Source organism: Anser anser, assembly GCF_964211835.1.
Source record: "Anser anser genome assembly, chromosome: Z".
Lineage (NCBI taxonomy): Eukaryota > Metazoa > Chordata > Aves > Anseriformes > Anatidae > Anser > Anser anser.
Genome location: NC_139723.1, coordinates 48221739 through 48249255, shown reverse-complemented (window position 1 = coordinate 48249255; position 27517 = coordinate 48221739). Strand labels below are relative to the sequence as shown.

The window sequence follows — 27517 nt, the reverse complement described above, 5'->3', positions numbered from 1 at the left end:
CTAAATCAAAAAAATCAAAGTCTGTTCCAAAAATGTTACAGACATATGGTGTTCAAGTTGCTCTCTTGCAGGGTTTTCTGCTATTCCCTTTAGATTTTGTGGCAAAGAAGCACCACGAAACACTTTGTGAAAGGGTGCTAATGTGTTTATTGCACATTATGGAAGTGAGATCCCAGTAATTCTGGAAAATAGGGACAGCCTTGACACAAGTAGAGTCCATGGGGAAAGAGAAATCTACTCCATTGTTAAGTAAACAGTAAAAGTTTCAAAAATAACCTTCATTTTTCTCCCTTGCCATGAACACAAGATCATTAATTACTGACTGCAGTTAAAATAAACAAGTGCGACTTTTTTTTTTTCCAAGCTGATTACCTGAAAAGCCCTGAATAAAGTCTGCCTAAAGCATTCATGTTGTAGCCATGGCCCAAGAGGTTTAATATAGCAAGAAGAAAATTGTAGATTTGCTTACAATGAAAATCAAATTAAATTTTGCAAGACATTAAACCTGCCTGGGTAACCAGTTGTCTCCTGTGTATTTTGGATCAAATTCTCCTCGAGTGTAAGCACACACTTCTCACTTCAGTCAACAGAGATTGAAACTGAATTTTACTCACTATGTTTAAATTTAAATGTCAGTCATTTATACATTTAGTCACAAAGAAAAAACTATATTTAAAGGTAGAGGATAGTTTTTTCAGTCTTTTGAGTGATTCCAATTTCAAAATTGCATTCATTTTGGAAATGAGTTAGCAATATCCAGCCCCTCCATGTTTTCTAATTACCACTGTATTGATATCTAAGGTTTTTTTGTGTGTGTGTTTTTTCTTACATGGCTTAGATTCAAGTCACTCTATGAAAAATGTTTAAAATGCAGTGAAATGGGTAACTCATTAATATAGGTGAAGTGATAGCCTGATGCTGAATTATTTAGTAAAATATAAATTTCAATTTTAGTTTCAAGCTTAAAGAAATGGAAATATGTTTGCAATTGAGAGATAGTAAAATCCTGCCTTCCTTTTGCATTATTGTTTTGGAAATCCAGACTTAAGCCACCTGGGTTTAAATAAATATGCAAAGCCCAAAAACCTTCATGACTTGTGTGCAAGTATACTTCATGCTGCCATATAGATAATGCTATGGCAATTATTTTGTTCTAGGAGATCCTTCCTTGCCACTCAAACCTGTACTGTTGCTTGTAACATTTTAAAATCCTTCACAATTTCAGGACAGTAGTAGTTTACTTAAAGTAGTGCTCATAAAGCTGTGGATTACAAAAAAGTGTCTCAAAAAATTGTGGAGACACCATACTGGTCTAAAATGAGAAATATTAATAAATGCATTTTAGATATAAAATTGGTTAACTTATATGTTGATTTATGGCTAGCTCCCATTGAGCTTCTCCAAGGGCATTAATATAAGGCAACATTATTGGCTATAAATATACGTAATAGCTAGGGAACAGATAGCTACCTTTTTTTTTCTGACAACTCTACTCTGTAATGTATAGGTATATGTGTGTCAGCACCTTCAGACAGCAGTCACAGCCTTGATCTTCCTCTTCTACGTGCCCTAAACACCAAAAAAAAAAAAAAAAAAAAAAGCCTACAGGTTCTCAGCCTGTTCAATTCAATATCTATTCTCTTTGGTGACAATCAATTGCATAAAAGTGGTTTTAGGATTTTATTAAATGGCCACAGCCCTTAAAGATTTATACAAATGTGTGTTCTGATTTTGAATATTACAAAATATTTCAGGGTGAAACATAATTCCTATTAGCAAGCTCAGCTAGTCACAACAGAGATTTTCAAATTTACATCAGATTCAAGATCTTTTGACAACAGTTGACTTTTCTTCTAATATCCTCCCTCCCTCCAACCCCCCCTTTTCTTTTAATAACAAGATTTTTCTTTCCTAAGAGAATAAATATCCCTGTGTCAAAATAACAACATCATGCTGTTCAGTCCTGACAAAGCTAAACAAGTATAGGTAGTGACTTTCTTCTCCAAATCTGTGATAGTTGCTACTAATGGTATGTTTTTTGTGTTCATTTCTATTAAGGAAAATCAGGTAGATGAACTGCTTCATTTTAAGACTCAAGCATCCTGGTATCTAAGGCTAGTATTGAACTCTAGTAAGTTTATGTTTTGTATAGAGATGGGTTAAGGTATGAAACTAAGTACTTTAAAATCTGCTAGTTACTGATTTTAAGTACAGTGTAACTACAGATAAAACTTAGAAGTGATAAATTTTAAATGAATAGCTGAGTTGGTATTTGTACTTATGGAGTGTGGGCACGTACATTTAAAAATTTCTTGCTTTTGAAAAACTCAGATTACATAAAACTTCATCACACCACTGTGGGAATTTTTCTTTTTGTATTGTTGCAGTAAGAGACAGGTAGAATATATGGATAATAATGAGAGAAAAATCTGTATAAATGTTGTTTAAAAGTGTACCATGGGACACAAGGTTTGTTATTAAAACTCTTAGCTTATCTTCTTTTTCTACAATATTGACACAGTGAAAATGTGTAACAAAACCATAAATGAGCTTCTAGATTACTTCCGTGACTCACTTTGGAAAGCTCACAAGAGTGGCAAGAAGTAGTCAGCTTTTTGTAACTCTCCAGTTGCAACTGTGAGAAGTAAAGGTGTCATTTAGACAATGATTTCCAAAGCAAGCTGCCAAAGAGAAGATGGAATGAGGTTTCAGGGTTGTGATGTTCATTGTCCCCTGAAGTACACAATTCCTACTGAAACAGCAGCTATGGAGTGGATGGGAAATGGTGAGCCAGGATTTTCTGATGAAAAGAAATGTTTAAAGGCAAATACAGGATTTATTTGCTTTTTCCTCCAAAGATGAGCTCCATTCCATATCAGCAGAAACAAATTCTGAGGAATGCTCTGGTTTTGTGCTTTGAACCAAATGATTTTGTCCCTGGAAGATCACTTTGAGCTTTTATAGATTTGACTGTTTTTCAGATCATGACATTGTAACTGAAAGAGGTAATTTTATAGTCATAGATATGTGTACACTGCAATGCAGAATGTCGTCATACTCACATTATTCTGAGAATAAACACATTTAAAGCAAAGAACATCTCTGCTCTGAGCCTGTAGTTTATGGGTTTTAAACTTACAGAAGTCCTATGGATATCAAGTTCTTAGAGGTATCTTAACATTTTAGTTTCTATAATGTACAGTTGAGAAGTCCAAGTTTATATCATAGAATCCATCTATCTATGCAGAAAGTCTAAAATGAAGAATATTGAGAACTATTTTTTTCAGAGCATCATTGTTGCTGTTTTACATACTCTTCACTTTGACAAGCAAATTATACCTGTATTCAGATTCTTTAAAATTGCAATTTAGTGAAAAGAGGCACATAAAATTCCACAGTCTTGTGACGTGACTTCACAAGAGGGTAATCCAGACACAAGCATTTTTCATAAACAGGTTTAAGCTTCTGAGGTTTAGAGTCTAATTTTCATAGATGTAATTTTCTGATTCTCAGCTGAGACTCTTGCAGGCATGGACTGATAAAATACTGGTACTTGTGGCAATCAATGAAGAACCCTTGTGAAGGAAGCATTTAGACTTCTTCCTTTTGATGAAGAATCTAACTTTCAGAGATTAATTTGAAATGTTCACTTAAAAAAAAAATACTTCACCTGCACCCAGGTAATAGCTTGGGGGCAAGTCTGCCGGAGAAGCATGGGCTGCTGTAATTAGCATTGTCTCTGTGGCCAGCTTCCAACATCTCCAACACCATAGGAGTAGAGAAAAGCAGATGCAATTATCCTCCTCCCTCACATCTCTTTTCCTTTACTATCAGTGTTCCTTTGGGGCTGCTGAGGTACCAGTCTAGTGCAAAAGTCCATGCTTTTGGAGCAGTGACCTTCCTGCACTCTAAAGGAGTACTTGTGTTTTCTCCATGCATGATTAAGAAGTGCCAAGAGCACTTTAAAACCTCAGAGATTGAGTGTTTCTTTATCTTTTTCTTATCCATTTTCTTCTTTTATTTTATTTTATTTTATTTTATTTTATTATTTTATTTTTATTTTATTTATTTTATTATTTTATTTTATTTTATTTTATTTTATTTTAAGGTGTAAAATTACTGGGAAAACATAAAAGGGAAAAGGAAGAGAGGAGTATTCCCAGTTGTGTTACAGTGCACTACTTTGGGTTGCCAAGAAATCAGACTTCCCTACATAGCAGCAGCCACTCTACCTTGAGCTGTCATTCCTGCCTGCAGACTTTTCAAGCAGATGTTGCAGACTTGACCTTCATTCATGCTGTGATCTCTGATTTTCACTGGATTGCATAAGATGAACCAGTTCACTCATTTCTAGTTGTAATATGTCCTATTGCGTCTCTTCTCCCTGGAGATGAAGTAGGGGAAATATTAACACCCTTAGCTTCACTTTATTGCAGATTCTTGTTACCTGAAGAGAACTTAGGAAACTCCATTAAAGATCACTAAATTCAATCCCTGAAGCCTGATACATACAAGTATTTCCAGCACTGAAATAAAAACAGACATATTCAGGGTGGAATTAACCTCTGTGTCACTGATGCACACCACTAATTTTAGTGGTTTTACCTGTCAGAAACTAAGAGAAAGGTTTGGCCAAATATAGTCCTCACCTTATGTTGTTTCAGAAGATGAAAGTAAATTTTGGATACTCTCCTTATTTTATCTCTGAAATTCACCTCTACTAAAATATTTTTTTCTATTCTACTGTCTACCTAAAAATAGCAGAAAATATCAGGAATTTCTAATACATATTTTTAATTATTTTTATTATATTTGGTGTGACATATCTTATTTATAGAATGTAGACTAAATTGTTCCTAGCATAAGTAACAAACCTTTGTGCTGGTAAACTTACCTTTCTATAATAAGGCAAGCTATTATGAATAATTTTGTTTATAGGAAAGGTAGCAAAGTTTATCAACAGTAATAGCAGCGAATAAAGTGTACTTATTCATTCTTTCACCAAGCCAGTAATAAACAGGTTTCACTCTACAATAATGCAGAACTAGTGCAAACATAGTTATATAGACCATACCTGTTGTGTGCAGCTACTAGAGCAACCTTTTTCCACAGTTACCAGTCTGCAAACATAGCCAGAGTCATGCATTAAATGAGTAATTGGAGCTATCTCTGTATGACTCTGCACTGTGCCTTTCTTCACACTTCCCCTAGTTTAACCAGAACTTCTGGCTAAAATCAAGAGCCATTTTGTTGTCACATCTTCTCTACCATAGAAGCAGAGAGATTTTTCAAGGTGATTTAGACAGTTGCTTTCGGTCAGTTATTTTCTTCCCTTAAACCTTCATATCCAAGATTTGCTAAGAATGATTTTTTTTCCTAAAACAGATGGCATACTAGAACATACAGTATATTAGCATTTACATGATCTATTATTTTCCGTTAAATCTTGAATTATCATTTCCTAACAAGTCAACATTCAAAAGTAACAAGAATGATATCTTATTTTAGAAACTAAAACTTTTTAAAATAAACTTTTAATAAATTACTATTTAATGAGTCACTGACTGTAGTGAGTACAAGATTTACAAGATTATTCCCTAAGTTTTCATAATCTTTCCCAATATTGTGTTTCAACAGAGTAGTTGTCAGATAAAAATAAATAAATAAAATAATAATAATAATAATAATAATAAATTAAAAAAAAAAACAAACAAACTCTTGGGAAAATAAATGCACATAAAATAACAACTTAAAATGTTGCAGCATGTATCTTTTTTTTTCTTCGGGGGTGGGATCAAAGGAAGCAGTGATGGATTTTATCTAGACATTTGGTAAGACATTTTTGATGCTGGCATTAATTTATTCTGTTTTAAAATTAAATCAGTTCAAGAGACTGACATAGTTTGTTGAACCATAGGCTTCTCTGTATATAAGAAAATTACTTCTCTAAAAATATTTAAGCTACAAGCCCTGTCATACTGTCACAGTAGCCCAGTGTGAATAGATAATTATTTCATTCAGTGTTTTAGGCGGGCTTTTGTTGTTTTTGCTGTTTTGTTTTGTTTTTATTTATTTATTATTTGTTTATTTTGGTTTTGAAGGGAGAGAGGGAGAGAGCAACAAATTAAAATAATTAATCCACTTCACTGAACAATAGTTAGCAGAGCTTAGAGGTTTCAATTAGCCACAGTTTAATAAAGGTACTAATCTGTATTAAATTAAGTCCTTCAAGGGCTCAAACTGAAACAAAGAGTAAGTAGTAATCAGCAAGTCCTGACTGGGGGGCCTGCTAGGACAGGTAGCTGGAATGTGCTGTATAATCAAATTCCAGGAGATTCAGGAGATTTACACCTTAGCAAAAAATAAAAATAAAAATAAAAATAAAAAGAGAGAGAGAGAGAAAGAAGGAAATAGACTATGTTTTTAAGTTGTGGATTTTTTCCATCACTAGATTTTAATATCCAGCATATTCAGAACTGAATATTCTAAAAAACATAACAAAACAAAAGCATTAAAACTCTTATTACTAAGTCAAAACAAGAAAGTAATTTAAAACTACTTACTTCTACTTATTTGCCCTCTCTGTGACTGACCTTCATTATAGATCTTTGCAGAAAGTAAGACTAAGCTCCTGGACTGGGTGTTTTCTGTCTCTGTACTATGAGTATTCACTAAATTAAGGATCTCTAATTAGCTTCAATTTGTATTTTTTAATTCTTTCCAGAACCGTCTGTAACACCACAAGCTGTACTCAACTTACAGTGCTGGAGCGTGGTAGTATTTTTTACCCTAAGTACATATCCTATATGTATATTTGACTGTATGTAGAACCTTGTGAAGTTCAGAATGATTAATATTAGCACTATGTTGTCATTTAACAGATGATATTTGGTTTGTTTATATTTAATAAATGGCCCATGCCGCCTTGTTTTCTCAAGTACTTTCAGCATGAAATATAAGGAACTTCATACACGGATATGATCTGATTTCTGTCATTCCAGACCTTTGCATAGGTCTTATAACAGACTAAAGTTAAGAATAAAACACAGTAAACTACTTACTAGGAAAGTCCGTATCACTGTGTCTATAGACCCAAAGTTGAACTTCAATCAGCGGATAAAAAAATTGTCTATTTTACCAATACTGTCTTATCCTTCAATGACACTGAGCTCTACCTTAGCCTTTGATAAGGCTGAAATAGTAATTCCCATACCAGCAGTATTAATGTGGTATACTACATAGTCTTAACTATATCCTACATCACAGCTCTGCTTTCTCTCATATATCTTTTCAAGTAAAAAGATTCAGCTCTGAATACCCAGTCTGAACAGCTGCATAAAACAGGCCACAGCAACACTTATTTCCTTGAGCCAGTAGCTTACAGCTGACGTTAGGTCCACCTTGAGGAAGTCATCCAGGCTTTCAGAGGGAGAAGGAAGGACTGACTAACCATTAGAAACAGTTTCAACACTTCATAGAAAGTTGTTCCCCAGAATGTGTGTTTCTGTTCACATAAGATATTTTACTTGATACTGCAGGGGAGGAAAAAAAAAATGTAGAGATCTCTCTGTTCTTGTTCTCATGTTCAAATGCCTGCACAGCACTGTGCCAGGCCACTTCTTGTAATGGTGCAATAATTGTAAGCTTACTAAAATATTTCTCAGACTTCTTCAAATGGCTCATCTGTCAGCTGCCTTTACCGCAACTGTTTTCAAATTTGTGGGGAGAAAGAGAGCAGGTTCAATCCCAGGTGGCGGGGTTATAGTGCAATGAAGGTTTCCAACACTTTGCCCAGGGGACAGAGTTTCTTCCCAATGTTTTACTTAGTTTATTCATCTTTGCAGTTTACTCCTAGATTGATGTAAAGCAGACCCCCCACCATATTTTTGTTTTGTATATACACCTTTGCAAGGATTATGGTGTATAAGGAAGCACTCAATTATGGTAACCATGTGAAAGCATGGGGCTTGTTTTCCTCAGTGTTAGGCTCCAGTCCTTCAGATTTTCCAAAGTCATAGCACAGTGGGTTGCCCAGATAGAGAAATTTGCAAGGATTTGGGATTTAATGAGGCCCACCCATGTTCACTTTAAAATAGCAAGCCTGATATTAATCCAAGGATTAGAAATGGAATTGTAGAACTGGCTTAATAGTCTTTTTAAGTCAAAGTCAGAATAAGCTGAAAGAACACCTTTCAGTTAAGCTTTCAAACATTAAGCGAAGCTAAATCCATAAATTAAAACAGGATTAAATAAATTAAACATAAACATAATTTAAACATAAATTAAAACAGGAAAAGCTGGTGAAATATTTGCTGTTTTATATACTGTAGGTAATAACTGTGTGTTAATACACATCATGGTTAGTACAATTAAATTCTGATATAGATCATATTTAAAGTTGTTTATTACACAAGAAACTAAAAATAAAATCCTGCCCAAGTTTTTATATTATCATGTCTTTTCTTCAACAAACCATTAAAGTAAGACACTCTGTTCAGATCAAACAGGAAACCATGAAAGCACCTACTTAAATTATATTTTCTGTGATTTTCTTTTTCTTCTCTGTGTTTTAATAAGAAATTGTTTCTCAAAGGTATTATTTGCTTTCTGGTTTGACCCTGAATATCATGAAATTTTACTTATAACTTCATATTTGGTGGTTGGTTTTTGTTATTAGAGAATATTATGTGTTTACTATAAATGCATATTCAGGACCAAACTTCAGGAAGAAAAAGGAGTAATTGAATCCTGTCCACCAAAAGGAGAAAAATAAAAAAATGAAATAAAATTAAAAAAAAGGTGCTAAGATCTTTATTACACACGCCTCTTTGAAAAGAAAAGGTGTGTGTTTTTAGTCATACTTGAGTCACAGAACAGAAGGGATAATGATTGCATTTACATCTAGATATGATTGAATATATTTTACTTCTTTTGCCTATTAAGAAAATGCATGTTGAGTTACAATGTGAAATTTTACGTGTCACAAGGACAGACAGGTACTTGTGGTATTCATAGAACTGTATGATTTAAACAAAAAAAAAAAAGATGTCCTGCATCGTGTATTTATATACAATGGGGTTCAAGATTTAAAAGTGACAGAGTTATCCACTTGTAAATTTTATTTGTGTGAAATTTTCCCTTTTTTGGAACACTGCAGTGTTCTTGGTTCAGGTAGGATGATTCCCTTCATCTGAAAGGAAGGAAGAGCTGATAGCGCTAGTCACAATCATTTTTATTTTTTAATTGAATCTAAGTTAGTATAAACTGTTAACAGAAAAAAAAAATAATAATACTTCATTGCAGAAGAAGTAAATGAGCAGTGAGCATCAATTGGAGCATACAACCCAGATGAAAAATATTATAGCACAACAACGAACTTTGAGTTCTGAAGTGTATAGAATCATAGAATCATTAAGGTTGGGAAAGACCTTCAAGATCATCTGGTCTGACCATCACCCTTCTAATATCACCCACTAAACCATGTGTAGTTATGATTCTGACTCAAAAGTATTAGAAAAATAATGAAAATTCTTTGGCATAAAAATAATAGTGGCTTGTTTGTTGACCTTTACGCGTATGTTTATGGCATGGAAATCTTATGGTCTAAATAATGTCAGAAACTATAAATATGCCATGGATACTTGCATGACTTATTTCTGCATTAATGAAGCAACATAGTTTGCAAAATATCTGATCTGAATATTTTCTGGAAAAAACAATTTGAATTACATAATGCTATAAACATCTGGAGTAGAAATATATCTAAAAACAGAAGCAAAATTAATTGTAGCTCTATGAGGGACCATCTAACTGTTTCAGATTTGCTGAACTGTGAGATTTTAAATATGCTGCCTACATTAAAGCATTACACATGCTTCACCCATGACAACATTATGTGTTCAAAGCATAGGGAAAGTGCACAAAAGCACAGTTTCTTGTACTGCTCTCAGAATCAGAGTTTATCTGACGATGTTTCAAATTCATGATTCACTCATGTGTACATAAATGCTTACATTCTCAGAATAGTTTCAAATATTTCATTCACAGTTATGCGAATACTCTATAGGTATTTTTATAAGGAAAATGTACCTATAAGATATTAGAACATTCCTGAGGAATTCAGGAATTTAATTATTAAATTATACTTTGTCTGCATTTTTTTTCTTTCTTACATCATTTCTTTCTTAATTCTGGTATGAAATACTACACTAGGTTGACATCTGAAATGTGGATACTATTTTTCAGGAAAAAAAAAAAACAGTTGTCAAAAATCTCTAGGCTCTTGATGGAAAAAAATAAATAAATAAAATCTGCTGTCTATACTCTTAAGACATGTACTCCTAGATTCTAACAATGCCAAAATATTATAATGCCTACATCCTTAGGAAATTAAATATTGTAATACCAAATTTTCTCAGAAATGTTTTTAAAAGAAAAGTAACTGATACTTCAGAGAATAAGTTTTCATTTTCAGAAACAAAATTGTAAACAGACATTTTAGAAATAGATATTTGTTAGATGTCTGCTAAAGGATATTTTTGATAAATAAAAGTTTATTTTTGTTATTAACTCCCCCCCTCAAAAAAAAAAATGTATCTAAGAGTTGCATGGATGAAGATCTGTCTTGCAGCACAGGACTTTCTCAGATATTTTCTACTGCACTATCTCAGATGAGGCAGAGAAGAAGGATCTGCATGGGGAAGAGAGAAATAGCTATTTGTGCAGTAGTCTGGAATGATCCAAACCCTCCAAAACAGGGCTTGGGAGGAAAGAATTGCCTTGTGGCTGCAGTAGTAACTGCAACATCAGGGTGAGTGGTGCTTCTAACTTCTCCATGGAAGTGCATCTTCTCCCTTTGTTCTAGTCAGACATGGGCAGGTACAAACAGAAAAAATATATATATATATATATTATTCACTTCTGTAATACATTATGTGTCTGAATTCTTTCCCCTTCCCACTTAGTACAAGCCTCAGAGTAACTTCTGTGACTTAGATGTAAACTCTCACACCTGAAGTAAAGAAGTTTCAGGTGTCTAGTTTCCCCATCAACGTACATGTTTGGTGAAACTCAGCTGTGATCTCCAGTCTAAATATCCATTTTGACCTGCTGAGACATATTTTTGTTAGCTCTGTTTGACATCAGATTCAAAACTTTCTAGAATTTCAGTCAGTTTGATTTAAAGAGGTACATGACTGGCATCAATTATTAAACTTTTCCTTTTATTTAACTGTTAGCTAAGGTAATATATTTGATTTCAGTTCAACGTATCACTGAAATAAAAGTTACAACAGAATCTGTTGTGTATACTCTCGTTTGAATAGCAAATTGAATAGCAAATTAGAGAGAGTGATATTGTGGTAACTTCATTCAGAATATGTCCACCGTACCTTCACAAGAACATAAGTAAGCGAGCTAATGCAGAAAATTGGCTTTCATTTTTGTTGTCAATGCCATTATTTTGTTATTAGATTCTAAATGATGCATTAGGTTGACACATGCCTACAATGTATCTCTCTTTTCTTTGATGTTTCTTAGGGCAGAAACCAGGAAAGTTTGGTGCTTGAAGTGCTGGGAAAACAGGAGTGAGAAATGAAGACTATAAAACACTAAATTAAATAGCTATATACATCTAAGATCTGTACTCTTTAATCTCCATGATCTGTGTAATAAATTTTGCAAGGTCAAAAAAAGAGAGGTTGGGGAACAGACCCTAACTTGGAGCAGCACCCTGTCTGTGTATGCACTGGTGAATCTGACACAAAGATAGTTACAAGTATAGCTTAGAGACCCTGGCTGAAGTTTTAACAAACTCTGGGGACCAAATTCTCCATCTGCCATGCTGCGTTTATGGCTTGGAATCCATGTTTTAGTTCCCAACCTATTACTGTTATTACCGAAATTTGCTGTAGTTGGTGCTCTAAATGGTTTCTAATATCAGTGCTGATTGTGGATTACCATGCATACAGGATACAGTGATCATTCTCTGTCTGTATAATATCTGATTTGATATACAGGAAAATTTAGGAAGTGAATGACCACGATTCATAATGCATTACAACCTCATCACAATGGAGGACCATCTTCATATTTGTGAAGATAAACTCCATAGGTTCTGCCATGTTGTTCTCCAGACAAGATTAAGTTGGCACCAAAGTTCAGTGAATCAGAATAAACCACAATTGTTGGTGACAGCTGTCCCACAATAAGGGCCTTGCTGAAAATCTGTGCTGAGCTTTGTAGTCATTTATGGCCTCTGGGGTTGTCTGCTGTGCCCCAGCATTTTGGAACCTGAAGGTGATTCAAGCATCGCCTTCCCAGTCTCTTTCCCATGCCCAGTTGCCCAGTTCTGATATCAGTTCATATTCCTGGAGACTTTTTTTTGTTTTTTTTAATAAGGACTGGAAATCAATGGTAAACAAGGAATAATATTGTTTTCACCTTGGCAAGTTCATCTTACCAGATTTCCCATAAAAAATAAGACACATTAATTAGCCTTTTAACTTATGAAAATTTTGGCCCTTTTTCCTCCCATAGTGTAGGTGATTGATGCAAGGCTCTGTGCTATCATTGGAGAGTTACTATACCCTATTTTGTAAACCAGTCATCTATAATTATTTCTCCCACGTAATTCTGCTCCCCTCTTTCTCAATAACATTCATTCAATTCAACAGCACTTTGAAATTTTACATAGTGAATTAATAAAACCTTCATAAATGGTCTCTTTATAAAGCTGTTAATGAAGACGTTTGGAAAAATAAGCATGGGTCTTTCATTGTAAGCAAAAACTAAAAGGAAAGATAAAAAACATGCTTGCTTGTGGGAGTAATTTACTATGAGCATGTTTCTTTCATTTTATGCTTTGGAATTCTAATGTAATTTTGTATTTCAGCAATTTCTAATTATTTCTTAATATGTTAAATATTCATCCACTTGATCTGACCCTGCATTTTCTGAAATGTAACTTTTGTAATTTCTTTTCTTGCAGAAATCTGTCCTGCTACATCTATAGTGAAAGTCCACCACTGTGTGTAGATGTACAAAAAATATGCAAAAGTCCCTAGGCAGACAGTCCTATAAGAAGCTAGAATAGCTCAGAAAGTGACACACTAGTCTAGTAGGTCTCAGAGCAAACTTACAGGTCTAGGCTTGATTTTTCTTTAAAAATGAAGATCATATAATTAAGTTTCCATTGGAAACTGAAAAAAAAAAAATCCAAAAGTATCAAGCAGAAATATTTCAGTAATATTTTATCCCACCTTCATATGAGATGTTCATATATCAGATTGTGCTACATACAAAGAGTATGTGACTTTGCATTTTTCTCTGTGTCTGTGAAGAGCTGCTGGTGTGAATTCAACAGAAAGAATGCCTGCTTCCACATCTCTCTTAGTTAAAGTCCACATTAGTACAAAGAGATAATAGGATTTAGACCGTGTTGTTAAATCTTCCTATATGATTTAAAACTGGTTCAATTTTTTCTAAGCTAATAATATAAATTCTGCTTTACTCCATTTGCCTAGTGATAATCAGAAATCATAAAGTGTTTCATTCCAGTAATTGCAGCTTGGGCTGTATGATTGTCAGGAGAAGAAAGCACAATATAGTTTATTCTATATCAGACCATTGACATTATCATATCTGAATAGTAAATGCATATATAATTAAAAATTAGCCTGAAGTTTCACACAGATCCAAAATGCCAATTAAAAATAGAATTAAGAACTACCACACATTACTCAGAAAGATTAAGAAACATCACTGCTACATTAGTCTGTGTTGCCAGGGTGAGAGTCACTACTTGAACTTTTCATCTGTGTCCTCTTTTTTTTTCTGACAGAACTTGGGAAAGGTGTCTGTTCCTCCTGCCAGGATCCTACTTCTTAGTCCAACATCATAGAATCATTGAATGTTTTGGGTTAGAAGGGAATTTAAAGATCATCTAATTCCAACCCCCCTGTCACGGACAGGGACACCTTCTTCTAGACCAGGTTGCTCTCTCACAAGAACAGAGTAGAGGGGGACAATCACCTCCCTCAACCTGCAGGCCACACTTTTTTTAACATTGCCCAGGATATAGTTGGCTTTCTGGGCTGCAAGTGCACGTTGCTGACTCATGTTGAGCTTTTCATTCACCAGTAGTCCCAGGTCTTTCTACATGGGGATTCTCTCTATCCATTCATGATGTGCCAAGGAAAGTTAATAAACAGGGGAGGCAGTAACACATTTGCCCTTGGTTTGGTGAATGAAGGTGTTTTCAAAAATGATGAGCTGTAGGGGATACCTGTATGCAGTCTCCAGAAGAGAAGGGAGGCCGGTGAGGAGGCACAAAAAGCCATAGAGGGAGAAAAGGATGTTGCCTGGCCTAGAAGGGTGTTTTACTTTCTGGATGTTTTGCCTTCTGGGTGTTTCAGACTGAATTTTTCACCTCTTGAACTAAAGGGAGCTTCCCCTTGTTAACATCTGAGAAGATTAGGAGTTCCACCCAGCAGAGCAAGAGACAGACAGAAAAGCTAATCAGCAATTTGTCTCATCTCTTGTCTTACATAATTTGCTCTTCTCCTGTTCCATTTCTCCAAAATGGTGTCTGAAGGAAGGCTGGAGTATGGTGAAACCAGTAACTGCACCAAGACACTCTTAGCAAAGGGTTCCTGTAGGGCCACATTATGCAGGAGCTCAGGAGGGATTTCAAATAGTTGTAGGGAAGGAAAATTAGATGAATTGTGAACAGTAGCATATATTTGGTCCATTTAAATATTTAGGCTTGTAGAACATCTGCAATCCCCATTCTGTCAGGTCGTTTTATACAATTATGTGTAATTTAATTTTAATTGCTTCTTTATGTCAGCACCCACACAGTGGCTACCAAAACCATAACAATCTTTAAATCTGAAAGAACAAACAATGTTATAGCTTTCAGGCATTTGTGATGTAGAATGAGCAGTTCAGAAATCAAGTAGTTCAGATGAAAATTAGATTCAGCACAAAATACTTACATGTACATTTTAATTTGATTTTTCATTAGAAAGCAATGAGATTTGTCTTAATGTATTTAGTTTCTTTCCTTAATTTGAGAAGGAATAGTGTTACACTTTTTTTAGAAGATAAAATCAAGCTTAGTGATTTAAGAGATAAATAGTCTGGCAGTGTTGAATGGCAGAAAAATATTTTCTGTATTTTCTGTTCACTTTCCAGTTATGTATGTACACCTACACATTTCTGTGATACCACGTTCCATTATGATTTTTTAGGCTGTGTTTGACATAAATTAGAGTTGCATATAGGTATACTTCTGTTCTGTTGGATTTTGATTAAAATTACTTGATTTTTATAGTAGTTCTTTATAATTAGTATTATAAATGCTTTGTGCACTGGAGTGAAATACTGGGGTTATGCTAGGTACTTTTGTGAAAGAGTTAACTCAGTGCTTACAGTAGTGGTCAAGAAAAACATATATTTTTTAATAGGACTTATTTAAATTATTTGGAAAAAAGTGGATAACAAAACAGTGAATGCCACATTACCAGTCTGTAGTTCAACATTGCACAAGGTTCCTGAAGGTTCCTCTCAGAAAAATAAAGTGAAGAGTAAAAGGGTTGGAAAATGGCAGCAAGGACAATAAACAAAAGGGGCTGAAACAAATAGTTTCAGTGAAAGGAGAATTTGGCAAATACTTAATCTGGGGAAAATTAATAATAATAATAATAATAATAATAAATAATAATAATAATAATAATAATAATAATAATAATAATAATAATAATAATAATAAGGTATCTTGAAAACCATGACTGGCATGTAGACGTGAAGATCACAGAATCACAGAATGGTTGAGCTTGGGAGGGACCGCTGGAGATAATTTGTTCCAGACCCCTTGCCAATCAGGGACACTTACAGCACATTTCACAGGATTGCATCCAGGTGGGTTTTGAATATTTCCAGAGAAGGAGACTTCACAGCCTCTCTGGGCATTTTTTTCCAGCTCTGTCACCCTCATGGCAAAGAAGTGTTTCTTCATATTCAGATGGAGCTTCCTGTATTTCAGTTTGTGCCCATTGCCTCTTGTCTTATTACTGGGCACCACTGAAAAGAGTCTGGCCCAATCCTCTTGACACCCTCCCTTCAGATTTTATAGACATTTATAAGATCCTCTCTCAGCCTTCTCTTCTTCAAGCTTAACAGGCCTGGCTCTCTCAGCCTCTCATCATATGACAGATGCTCCAGTCCCACCATCATCTTCAAAGACCTCTGCTAGACTTACTCCAGTATCTCCATGTCCTCCTTGTACTGGGGAGCCCAGAACTGGACGCAGCACTTCATGTGTGGTCTCACCAGGACTGAGTAGAGGGGGAGTATTGCCTCCCTCAATCTGCTGGCAACATTCTTCCAAATGCAACCCAGGATACCATTGGTGTTTTTCATTGCCCACAGGGGCACATTGCTGACTTATGGTTAACCTGTTGGCTACCAGGACTCACAGGTCCTTCTCCACAAAGGTGCTTTCCAGCAGGTCAGCCCCAAGCCTCTGCTTGTGCTTGGGGTTATTCCTCCCTAGGTGCAGGAGTCTGCATTTGCCTTTGTTGAATTTCATGCAGCTCTTCACCGCCCAACTCTCCAGCCTGTCCAGGTCCCTCTGAATGACAACAGTCCTGTGGCCACTCATCCTAGTTTTGTCATCAGCAAACTTGCTGAGGGTGCACTGTATTCCATCCTCCAGGTCATTGATGAATAAGTTGAACAAGACTCGACGCAGTACTGACCCTTGGGGGACACCTCTAGTTAGAGGCCTCCAACTAGACAGTGCCACTGAACACAACCGTCTGAGCTCTGCCATCCATCCAGTTTTAAGTCGACACCGCTGTCCGCTCATCTACCCCATACTTCGTGAGCTTGCCTGTGAGGATGTTATGGGAGACTATGAATGTAGAAGCCTTGCTGAAGTCAAGGTAGACAACATTCACTCATCCACTCAGCTCTCCCCTCATCTACCTAGCCAGTCATTTCATCATAGAAGGCTATAAGATTTCTTAAATATGTTTTCCCCTTGGTGAATCCATGCTGACTACTCCTGATCACCTTCTTATCCTCCGCGTACTTGGAGGTGACCTCCAGGATGAGCTGTTCCATCACCTTTCCAGGGATGGAGGTGAGGCCGACTGGTCTGTAGTTGCCTGGGTCCTCCTTCTTGCACTTTTTGAGGACTGGCACAATATTGGCTTTCTTCCAGTCCTCAGGCACCTCTTCTGTTCTCCATGACCTTTCAAAGATGGTGGAGAGTGGCCTCGCAATAATAATTCACCAGGTCCCTCAGTACTCATAGGTGCATCCTATCTACAAAGCTGGTGAAAGGCTTGGAACACAAGTCTTATGAGGAGCAGCTGAGGTAACTGGGGTTGTTTAGTCTGGAGAAGAGAAGGCTCAGGGGAGACCTTATTGCTCTCTACAGATACCTGAAAGGAAGTTGTGGGGAGCTGGGCATCAGCCTCTTCTTGCAGATAACCATTGATAGGACCAGAGGGAACGATCTCAAGTTGAACTAGGGGAGGTTTAGGTTAGAAATTAGAAGACATTTCTTCTCAAAGGGAGTAGTCAGGCATTGGAATGAGTTGCCTAGAGAAGTGGTGGCATCACCGTCCCTGGGGGTGTTTAAGGAAAGGTTGGATAAGATGCTTAAGGACATTGTCTAGTGGGTGATATTGGTGGTAGGGGTATGGTTGGACCAGATGATCTTGAAGGTCTTTTCCAACCTTAATGATTCTATGATTCTATGATTTGTGGGTGTCAGGTTTGCCTAAATGATCTCTAACCTGGTCCTCTTCGACCGAAGAAAAGTCCTTCTTTCTCCAGACATCCTCTGTTGTCTCTAGGGTCTGAGATTCCTGAGGACTGGCCTTAGCGGTGAAGACTGACGCAAAGAAGGCATTCAGTAATGTTGCCTTCTCTGTATCCTTTGTTACCAGGGCACTCACCCCATTCAGCAGCGGGCCCAAATTTCCCCTTGTCTTGCTTTTAGCATTGTTATATTTGAAGACGACCTTCTTCTTGTCCTTGACATCCCTTCACAGATTTAATTCCAAATGGCCTTTGATCTCCCTTGTCACATCTCTGAATACTCTGTTAATGTCCCTCTATTCCTCCCAAGTGGCCCATCCTTTTTTCCACATTCTGTATACCTCCTTACTCTGTTTGAGTTTTGCCAGGAACTCTTTGCTCATCCATGCAAGTGTCCTTCCTCTTTTGCTTGCCTTCTTGCTCGTGGGGATTACTCTGATCTTGAGCTAGGAGGAAGTGATGCTTGAATATTGACCAGCTCTCCCTGACCCCTCTTCCTTCTAGAACCTTAACCCATGAGATTACTCCAAGTAGGTCAAAGAAGAGGCCAAAATTTGCTCTCCTGAAGTACAGGATTGTGATCGTATTTTTTGCCTTGCTTACTTCTTGTAAGATCCTGAACTCCATCATCAGGCTGGATGGACATTGACTCTGCAATACCTCTCTCAATACAGGAACACCATGAGAAAGTGTGAGTCACATTCAAAGCAAAATGAAGGAAATAGTTCCACCTGCAGCAGGGAGAAGGATGTTATGGATGTTGAAAATCTACATGAAATCAGAAGATAATTTTGTGGAAAAAAGCCCACAAAGCAACACAGAACACAGAAATCACAACAATGCAGGAAGTCCATAAGCAAAAAAAAAAAAAAAAATAGTTGCAAGCTGAAAGATTATTACAAAAAAAAATGTATCATGTACATTTGCCTCATTTTCCTTTTCCCTAGTACTTGTTTATGGCACTCACAAGTGACACAATAGATGAACCCATCATTTGATCAAGTAGGGTTGTTAATGCTCAAAAAAAAAAGCATTTTCTTCTTTAAATAATTATAGCCTGATGATAAATTTAGTAAAAACTTAAATAGTTGTCCTGGTTTCAACTAGGATAGAGTTAATTTTCCTCCTAGTAGCTGGTAGGGTGCTGTGTTTGGGATTTAGGATGAAAATAATGTTGATAACACACTGATGTTTTAATTGCTGCAGAGCAGTGCTTACACTAAGCCAAGGACTTTTCAGCTTCTCACGTTCTCCTGCAAGTGGGCAGGCTGGGGGTGCAGCAGGAGCTGGGAGGGATCAGACCCAGGACAGCTGACCCAAACTGGCCAAAGGAGTGTTCCATACCATCTGACGTCATGCTAAACAATATATAGGGGTGGCTAGCCAGGATGGGGGGTCCGTCTGCTCAGGGATAGGCTGGTCATCGGTCAGCGGGTGGTGAGCAATTGCATTGTGCATCACTGGTTTGTACACATTGTTAGTAGTAGTAGTATTATAATTATTTTTTTCTTTTCTTTTCTGTCCTAATAAACTGTCTCTATCTCAACCCACAGGCCTCATTTTTCTGATTCTCTCCCCCATCCCAGAGAGGGAGGGGGGAGGGTAAGCGAACAGCTGTGCGTTGCTGAGCTGCCGGCTGGGTTAAACCACAGCAATAGTTCACCAAAGAAACATCATAAATGAAGTCATTAGGCTTAATTCTTCTGCCCATGTGCCAGTACCCATAAGACGGAAATAAAGGAACTTTTAAAAAGTGCTCTTTACAACATACCTTTCATTTTAATCAGCTTTTCTCTAAAATCTCCTCCTTGAATTGCTACTGATTTTGAGGAAGTCTGTGGGAGCCTTTATGTTTACACCAATTCTTGGACCTAATCATTCTCTCTGATTCTTTTTGAAACATCTATTAATCTTTCCAGTATTGGTATTGGTATCATGGTATTTAGCAATACCATGATAGTAGTGGTGGCTACATATGCTCAGTGTATAAAATATTTTGAAAATATATAAAGCACAAATAAATATTTGCATAGTGGCACTAGCAGAGATGTACAATTTTCTTTTCCATTAATTTATTTAAATAAGAATGTCAGATGGAATGCTTAAAATTATATATTATTGAGAAAAAAAATAGTTCCTGATTGTTTTAAAATTACTCTGTTTCATCTAAGTACAGTATTAGGATTTACATATGGTAAATAATGACAATAGAGAAATTCTATAAAGTCTTGTATTAATGAATGACTGTATTCTATGACCTCCTAGTCTGTCCTTGAGACAGCTTGATTTTCAAGACTATTCAACAATGTTCTTAAAACAATTCTGGTGATAAAACGTTTATGGAATCAGAAGAAAAAATGTACAGAAATGAAGCTATAGTGGGTAAAAGCCTGATGGCCAGCCTCTAAGCTGCCACTGGTAATAAAAATCTGTTAGAAACTGAAACATTTTTGGCTGGTCTCATGATCCATGTAGCTTAATACCCAAAAAGGTAAAATCCTAATTCTTCAAGCTAGGCGTAAAACTTCTTATAATGCTTATAACTGGACAACACTGAAATGGGGGATAGAAATTTTCCTCAAGCACAACTAATAACAACATTATGTTGAAGCATTGCTGTCCTTTGTACTAACTTAACTATAAAAGTTTACTAATACAAGGTCCTTACTCAGAGGCAGTTGGATTTCCAAAAGTGCCCATTTGATTAAAGTAAACTAATCCACTCAAATTGCAGTAGCACTGATGTTATTCAGTCACCAGATGTTCCTGCAAATCCTATCTGTAATTTTCTTCAGTAATATTCCATTGCCTGACCAGCTGCTCTGCGCCACTGAAAGGTAGAGAAAAGCTTGTAACACCTCTCTTGTGATGAACCTGTTTTATAATCTGGTCACTTGTTGGAGTTTAAGAAACTTGGGAATCAGAGGATTAGAACTTGCTCCATCTCTGGCCTACCACAAAAATTGAAGGATTCTAAAATTGTCATTCTTGGTGCTCTTTTTTAAAATGTCTTTAATTCTGAGGTCAGCTGTTAAGCACTTCAGCTATATTACATGTTAAAATCTACCAGAATTTATTTTCCTGATTTTTTTTTCTTGATTCATTTTTAATATTTGTTCTTCTCCTGTATCAGTACTGATTTCATTGCTAACTACTGCTTCAGAGCTTGTTTCATTAATAGTGATCTGGGTTGAAAATGTTAATAAAGTGTAAGTTTGTAGGATCAAATGTGCAGCAACCACCTCTCTAAAAGCACTTGCAGATTATGCTGTAGAGGGGAAAAAAAATAATATATTTTTGCTTAACAAAAAAAAAAATCTTTGCTTATTGTTTGTATCCTTACTACTCAACAAAATACAGGTTTATCTATGCTATTGATATTTTCATCACCAAAGAGGATTATAAATTTAAAGCACCTTTGAATATACTACAATGAAGACAGCTGTAGTTTCCCATGGCTTCAATTGTTTATACTGACTAAGTCCCAAAAACATAACTCTAAGAGTGCTAAGAGTGCCACTGGGTGATATATGCAAGTGAGTATAGCCATTGTTGCTTGTGTTAATTTCTAAAAAGGAATAAAGATGTGGCTTTTGCCCCAGCTACATTGCAAGCTGAAACCTAAATCCCGAAATGACTTCCAGAATCTTGTCAAGTCCAAGTATGGATATTTCACTTCAAAGTCAGATTTTTGTTTTTACTCAATTTTACCCTTTTTCTTTCCTCCCCTAATGTTTTGTCTACTGTCCCAATCAACCCAAACTCTCTTGTGTTAAAAAGCAAGCAGTCTTTTTCTGCTGAATTCCCAGATGCATTCTTTACCTTGCTGAGCTGCTTACTAGCTCTCTTCTTGACACTGCAACTTTGTCTCTTTGCATCCTGCACATACCATCTGAATCTGTGCTAATCTTCCAGGATGTGCTTGGAAACATTTCATTCTCTGTTGGTTTAAACTGTGTGGTTAACAGATCTCACAGATGATAGTTTTGTTGGAACAGCATGTGTATATACATCTATGTATATATATCCAAAAATCTCAAAGATTATTCAGGCTTGTAGAAGCTTCTCAACATGCCTGACAATATAAGAAGTTTAGAATTTGATGCATGTGCTCATTCTGGTAGATCCTGTGTCCAGCAGGACATGTGGGATTGTTTAATGCTTGTGTCTATCAATGCAATAGGCAGACAGCATATTTTTCAGCTGTTAGATGGCAACCTCATTGAAAAGAAAAGGAGTATGCATATGTAGGATTTGAGAGGAATTAATCCAAACTTAGGGGGGAAAAGAGAGTAAAAAATATTAACTTTTGTTTGAAGCCTGAAATAAGTCATTGATTCAGAAGATATAATCGGTATGTACTAAAAAACTAGTTGTTGTTCATATGAAAATGATCCTTGGAGTTGATATCAGATGTGTACACTAAAGAATTAATCTCTGACTTTGTAAACATTCTAGGTGTATTTCAAATTACTAACTTTTAATTAAGCTGAAAATAATGCAGTTACTTTTCTCAGAAAGACAAAAAGTTATGCTTATAATTTTTTGAAAACTTACATTCATTACAATTCAGCAACTGTGGTGAGAAACAGTGACAAACCCCAGCCTCTCTGGAAAAATGCCATTGTTGATTAATTGCAATATATTTCAGCTGTGTATAGATTTCTCACAGTTATCCAATAAACACACTGGTTTCATTCTTTGGAGATTAACAATCTCTCTAGTGTGCTTAGGTTCTTTCTAGCTTAATACACTGTTTCTTTTGAAGGATTTGTTTTCATGGATTGAACTTTAAGGACTCGGAGCACCTTATCACACTTTCACAAGCTTGCTTTCTGAGGGGGAATGAAGAGGGGGAAAAAAGCCTGTCACTGCTTGTGTCAGTCAAAACCAAGCTCTCAGGGGATTTGTTTTTCTTTTGGTGTCAGATCAGATGCTCAAATCAAGGGGCATTCAGGGGCTATGGAAGCATGTCCACTGGACCCTTAATGAGGCTAATCCTGTGGCAGCACATTCCAAGCAACTCATGGGCACAAGGACTCTGCTCATGCTCCCATCCCTGCACTGCAGACGGGCTGAACGCCTTGTTCAGGGAGTGGTCACAAATGTGTTGTTAGCAATGACCGGCAGCAGCGTAATGTGGACAGCAGAGTTTGCTCCAGGATAGACTTAAACACCAAGTTTAATGCTCAGGTAAAGAAGAGGGGGCAAAAATGGTCCTGGCGGGATTTTGCATGCAGCTAACAGAGGTATTTAACTGAGATCCAATCTAAAGTAAACTAAATTCAAGCATCAATAATAGAATGTACTTTAGGAGGTCACTATGGATGTTAAATTGTTTTATGAATTAACATTGAAGGAGAATTTGTGAGACAACTAAAAGAGAAAACAAGCTTCTTGCTCTGCTATTTTTGAAAATATTTTTCCAAACTATTTACTGCTTTATAAATTCATGTGATAAACAAGAGTTTAATAGTGATAATTTCTACAAGTTATTCTAATTCTGCTATGAAGACGCTACTGCAAGTAACGTAATTGTAATTATAATTACTTTACCTCTGAACCTTGTATTTTATTGCAAATGATCTCTATAACTAGCATGAGGCAGAAAACAGATGCTTTCTTTTTACTCTGTATGAACTATGAAATGACCAAATCATAGTGCTATAAATCATTGGTGCTATATATGGGTCAGGTAGGATGGTGTATTGTTTAAGACCTAAAATCCAGAAAATATTTTTCTTTTTTTTTTTTCCCCAATTTGAATAAAAAGCTTTTTAAAACAGGTTATTACTTTTCATTTTTGCATTTGGAGAGGTATGGTGAAGATTCTATTGTAATTTGTTCTATTCTATCTGTTAATCTATACAGTAAAGTATGTAATTTCAAATGTTAGTATTGCAGTACTTGAATAATAACTGTAACTCCTTTTCTTTCTCTACAATGCTCCACAAGAAGGAAAGCCCTAATTTTCCCACATATTTTTGCTTCTAATGTCTGCAGTAAGAGGGTCAAGTGAAGTTCATAATGCCCACTCAGAATGCCCTGAGAAATCTAGATAGATTTTAAAAAGGCTTTCTTTGACAAATTGAGAAATTACTCAATGGTACACTGGATTTTAAGCTGATTTCATTCTTTATTATGTAATGTTGTGATGATGGTTATGATTATTAATGCCTGCATACAAGGCTTTAAACATTAAAAAGTTAGAAGTTCAATGTAATCTCCTCTATGCATATTACACCTTATTTAGCTTTTTCAGAATCCCTATATAAATTTCCTTAGCTTAAACATGAAAATAAAATAAAATAAATAATAAAATAAAATAAAATAAATAATAAAATAAATAATAAAATAAAATAAATGTCCCACATTCTGTAATAGATTAACTTTCTATTTGCTATATAGTAAGGAACAACTGTCAAATACAGATCTATTTAATATTTTTAATAGGCTTGTTTCTCTGACTGTAAAAGTCTTGTCAGGGTGTCTGCAGAATATGAACTCTACCAGGCTTTTACAAATAAAAATGCAAGTAGAGCAAAGAGAAAATATTGTTATGCAACATGACTGACCACTAATTCCCATAAGGAATTATGTTCTGTGAAAAAAGGTGAAAGATCAACTTTTTACGCTTTGTGAGTAAGGTGTAAGAAATGTAGTTGGAAATTGTTATTTTGGTACTTTATTCTAGTGACGTTGACTCAATAACTTTTCAAAGTTCACAATGATTTCCAAAAGTCCCAAAACACATGCTTCTGTCTTTGAAAATAATAGTAGGATGTTGATTTAGCTGACAAAAGTTGACATTAGATAGTAGATAGGGAATTATACAAAGGTAATTTCCTGTTTTATCTTTCTGTAGATGCAAGGTGCTCAGATTTCACTTAAATTACCTAAAGTCCATTTCACACTACTTAACAGTTAAGTAGCTTTTAATAGTTCTTATACTTCTGTTTATGGTGTGCAATCAAACAGATATATATTTTTTTATTTTATCTGTTTGTACTACATTTTTAAAGGAAAATTTCAACTCCTTAGTAAATGGAACAATTTAATTCTATTTGGGGGAGTGTTTTAGATACTTTCCCAGGATTCATATTGCATGGAGTGAGCACTGTCTAGATTATTTTAAATATTATTTTAAATTTTTCTGGATTCTGAAGTTTTCTCTGTTGTTGTTGTAGTTGTTGTTGTTTTGTGGGTGTTTCTTTTTTGTCTGGTGTTTGGGTTTTTTTTTGTGGATTTTTGTGGTTGTTGTTTTTTGGCTGGTTTAGTTTGGTTTTTGTAAGTTTGTTTTTTCCCAACCCACATTAAAAATAAAAGAAAAAAAATAAAAGAAAAAACAAAAGAAAAAATCTATTTTCTGCCCAATAATGTAGACTGTGCCGAGGGAAAACTGAGAAATTACATGATTTCCTGAGAATATCTGGGACAAGATCATGACAAGTGATAATCATTGGCATAATTTCATTGAACTCAATTTCAGAGTTTACATCGACTGGTCTTAATGTAACAAAGATTTTTTTTTTTATTAGGTTGTTCTTGTACGAAAGTGTATTTTCTAGCTCCATGTTAAACATAATTATCAGTGTCTATACTAAAAACTGCAGAGGAATCACGGTGTTATGAATTTTCCTTCTATATTTTTCTAGTTTTTGAGTTTTTTGTTTTGTTTTGTTTTTTAATTTGAAATGATTTCATTTCATTTTTTAATTTGAAATGATTAAATTGTATCACTGTTACTTTTTTAAAGTATTTTTAACAAGTGAGTTTTTCCTCTACTGTGTAAAAGAACTATGGTAATTTAAAGTTTGAAATAATTTTTCTCCAATGTGCTGTTATGAGAACATAGTTCACAGCATCAAAGTCAACTGACTAGTGAATATGAAAACAATTTTAAGACCTTCTCTTGGATGCTTAGCCCTAGAAGAGAACCTCAGTTCCTGTGGAAAATGTTTACTTTATGCAGCATGGGCACTGCATAGCTGCAGAGTCAGTGAAGTTTTCTTTTGTGTTTGAAGTTTGCCTTCAGATGTACTGTAAGTTGTGTTTAATAAGCAAACAGAGCTTAAGGTATTTCCTCTCTCTTTTTTTTAGGCACAGAAATCATGGATAGAAAGAGCTTTTTACAAGAGGGAATGTGTTCATATCATACCCAGCACCAAAGACCCCCATAGGTAACTGCATGTAACTTGTATGAAAATGAAGTCAATTACAAGTAAATATCTTATATATGTGTGTTTATATGTATGTATAGAGACCAAAATATTTTGTAAAGCTGTACGTTTAATCAGGAGGTGGTTGAATTGCATATGGAGAGCTGGCTTCCCATGAGCACCGTTTATTTACATTTGAAAACGTATTCCATTAAAAAAGTGGCATTAAAGGTCCATAGTGTCTATCTTTAATTTTCTCATCTTAGTGAAAGTTTTGGATTTTCAAATATTTGCCTAAATTAATTAGATGCATGCTACACAATACTCTCAAAACCAAAACCTACCAAACAAAAAACAAGAAAACAATAGCAGTAAACTACCAATTTAGAATGTCTTATGGTCAATTCAATAGCTGATTATTGATCTGATGTTATCTGAAAACGTAAAAAATTATTTTTAATTTCATGTTGTACATATTTAAAGCAAAGCATTGATTTTATTAAAATATAGCCCAAAGAAAACAAAATCATAGAAAGGAAAGGTAATAGCTATACTATGTTTCTTCCAAAAATAAAGGCTTTGGTTAGCAGAAACATCCTCAGCAGAATTGAAAGGTTTTGGCAGTGAGGGGAGGGGGGAAGGGAATGGGGAAGACTTGTAGGCTGTTTATTATAGCTTGTTTTTCTATTTGTTTTGTAAATGAATGTTACACAATTTTTCTGCTTGTTTAATGTCATAGGTGTTGCTGTGGGCGTCTAATAGGTCAACATGTTGGACTGACTCCAAGTATCTCCGTTATCCAGAATGAGAAAAATGAAAGCAGGCTTACTCGCAATGACATCCAGTCAGAGAAGTGGTCCATCAGCAAGCACACACAGCTCAGCCCGACGGACGCTTTTGGAACTATTGAGTTCCAAGGAGGAGGCCACTCCAATAAAGCCATGGTAACCATGTTTTTCTCTTAGATAAATAATGCTGCTAGCTTAAAAACAAACAAACAAACAAAAAAAAACACAAATAATAGAGTTCTTAATATCATTTTTATGTATTATTTAGCATAAAACCACGCTATCTGTTTTTATGTATTACGTGCCAATGAACTGGTGAAGAGAAGGAACTGTAAAAGCTAAAGAACATGAAAGGGGCGACCTTTATGACCAAAAATATGCCAATGTACCACTATCTTGATTTTCTACCAATGATAATCCATCTATCTTTTTCTGAATAACTTTAGAATTCAGCTATGGTTTCCCATTGCTGGCGTGTGTCTGCAAGGCTGACAAATTTGAGATAGACTTTTCAATTTTTATTTTTTTTTTAATATTCCTCTAGACATATGTTGGAGGATAGACCAGTTAGACTTACTTGTTTATCTTTCACTGAAATAAGAGGCACACTAAGTGTGCCACACTAAGTTAAGAACTGGGAAATCCCTGTTCTGCCACAGATTTCCTTGAGCAAGTCACTTAGTCATAATGCAATGTTATGGAGAGATACCAAAGTATATTAATCTGAATGCATTTCTC

General features: G+C 35.5%; 1 protein-coding gene across 1 annotated transcript in view; it reads left to right on the top strand.

The window, feature by feature from the left end:
• Positions 1 to 27517, top strand: part of TRPM3 (transient receptor potential cation channel subfamily M member 3) — a 436512-nt gene that overhangs the window by 256664 nt on the left and 152331 nt on the right. The window contains exons 2-3 of the mRNA XM_083817139.1: positions 25933 to 26012; positions 26731 to 26935. Of these exons, the coding sequence (XP_083673265.1) occupies positions 25933 to 26012; positions 26731 to 26935 (285 nt within the window). The remainder of the gene's footprint in view (positions 1 to 25932; positions 26013 to 26730; positions 26936 to 27517) is intronic.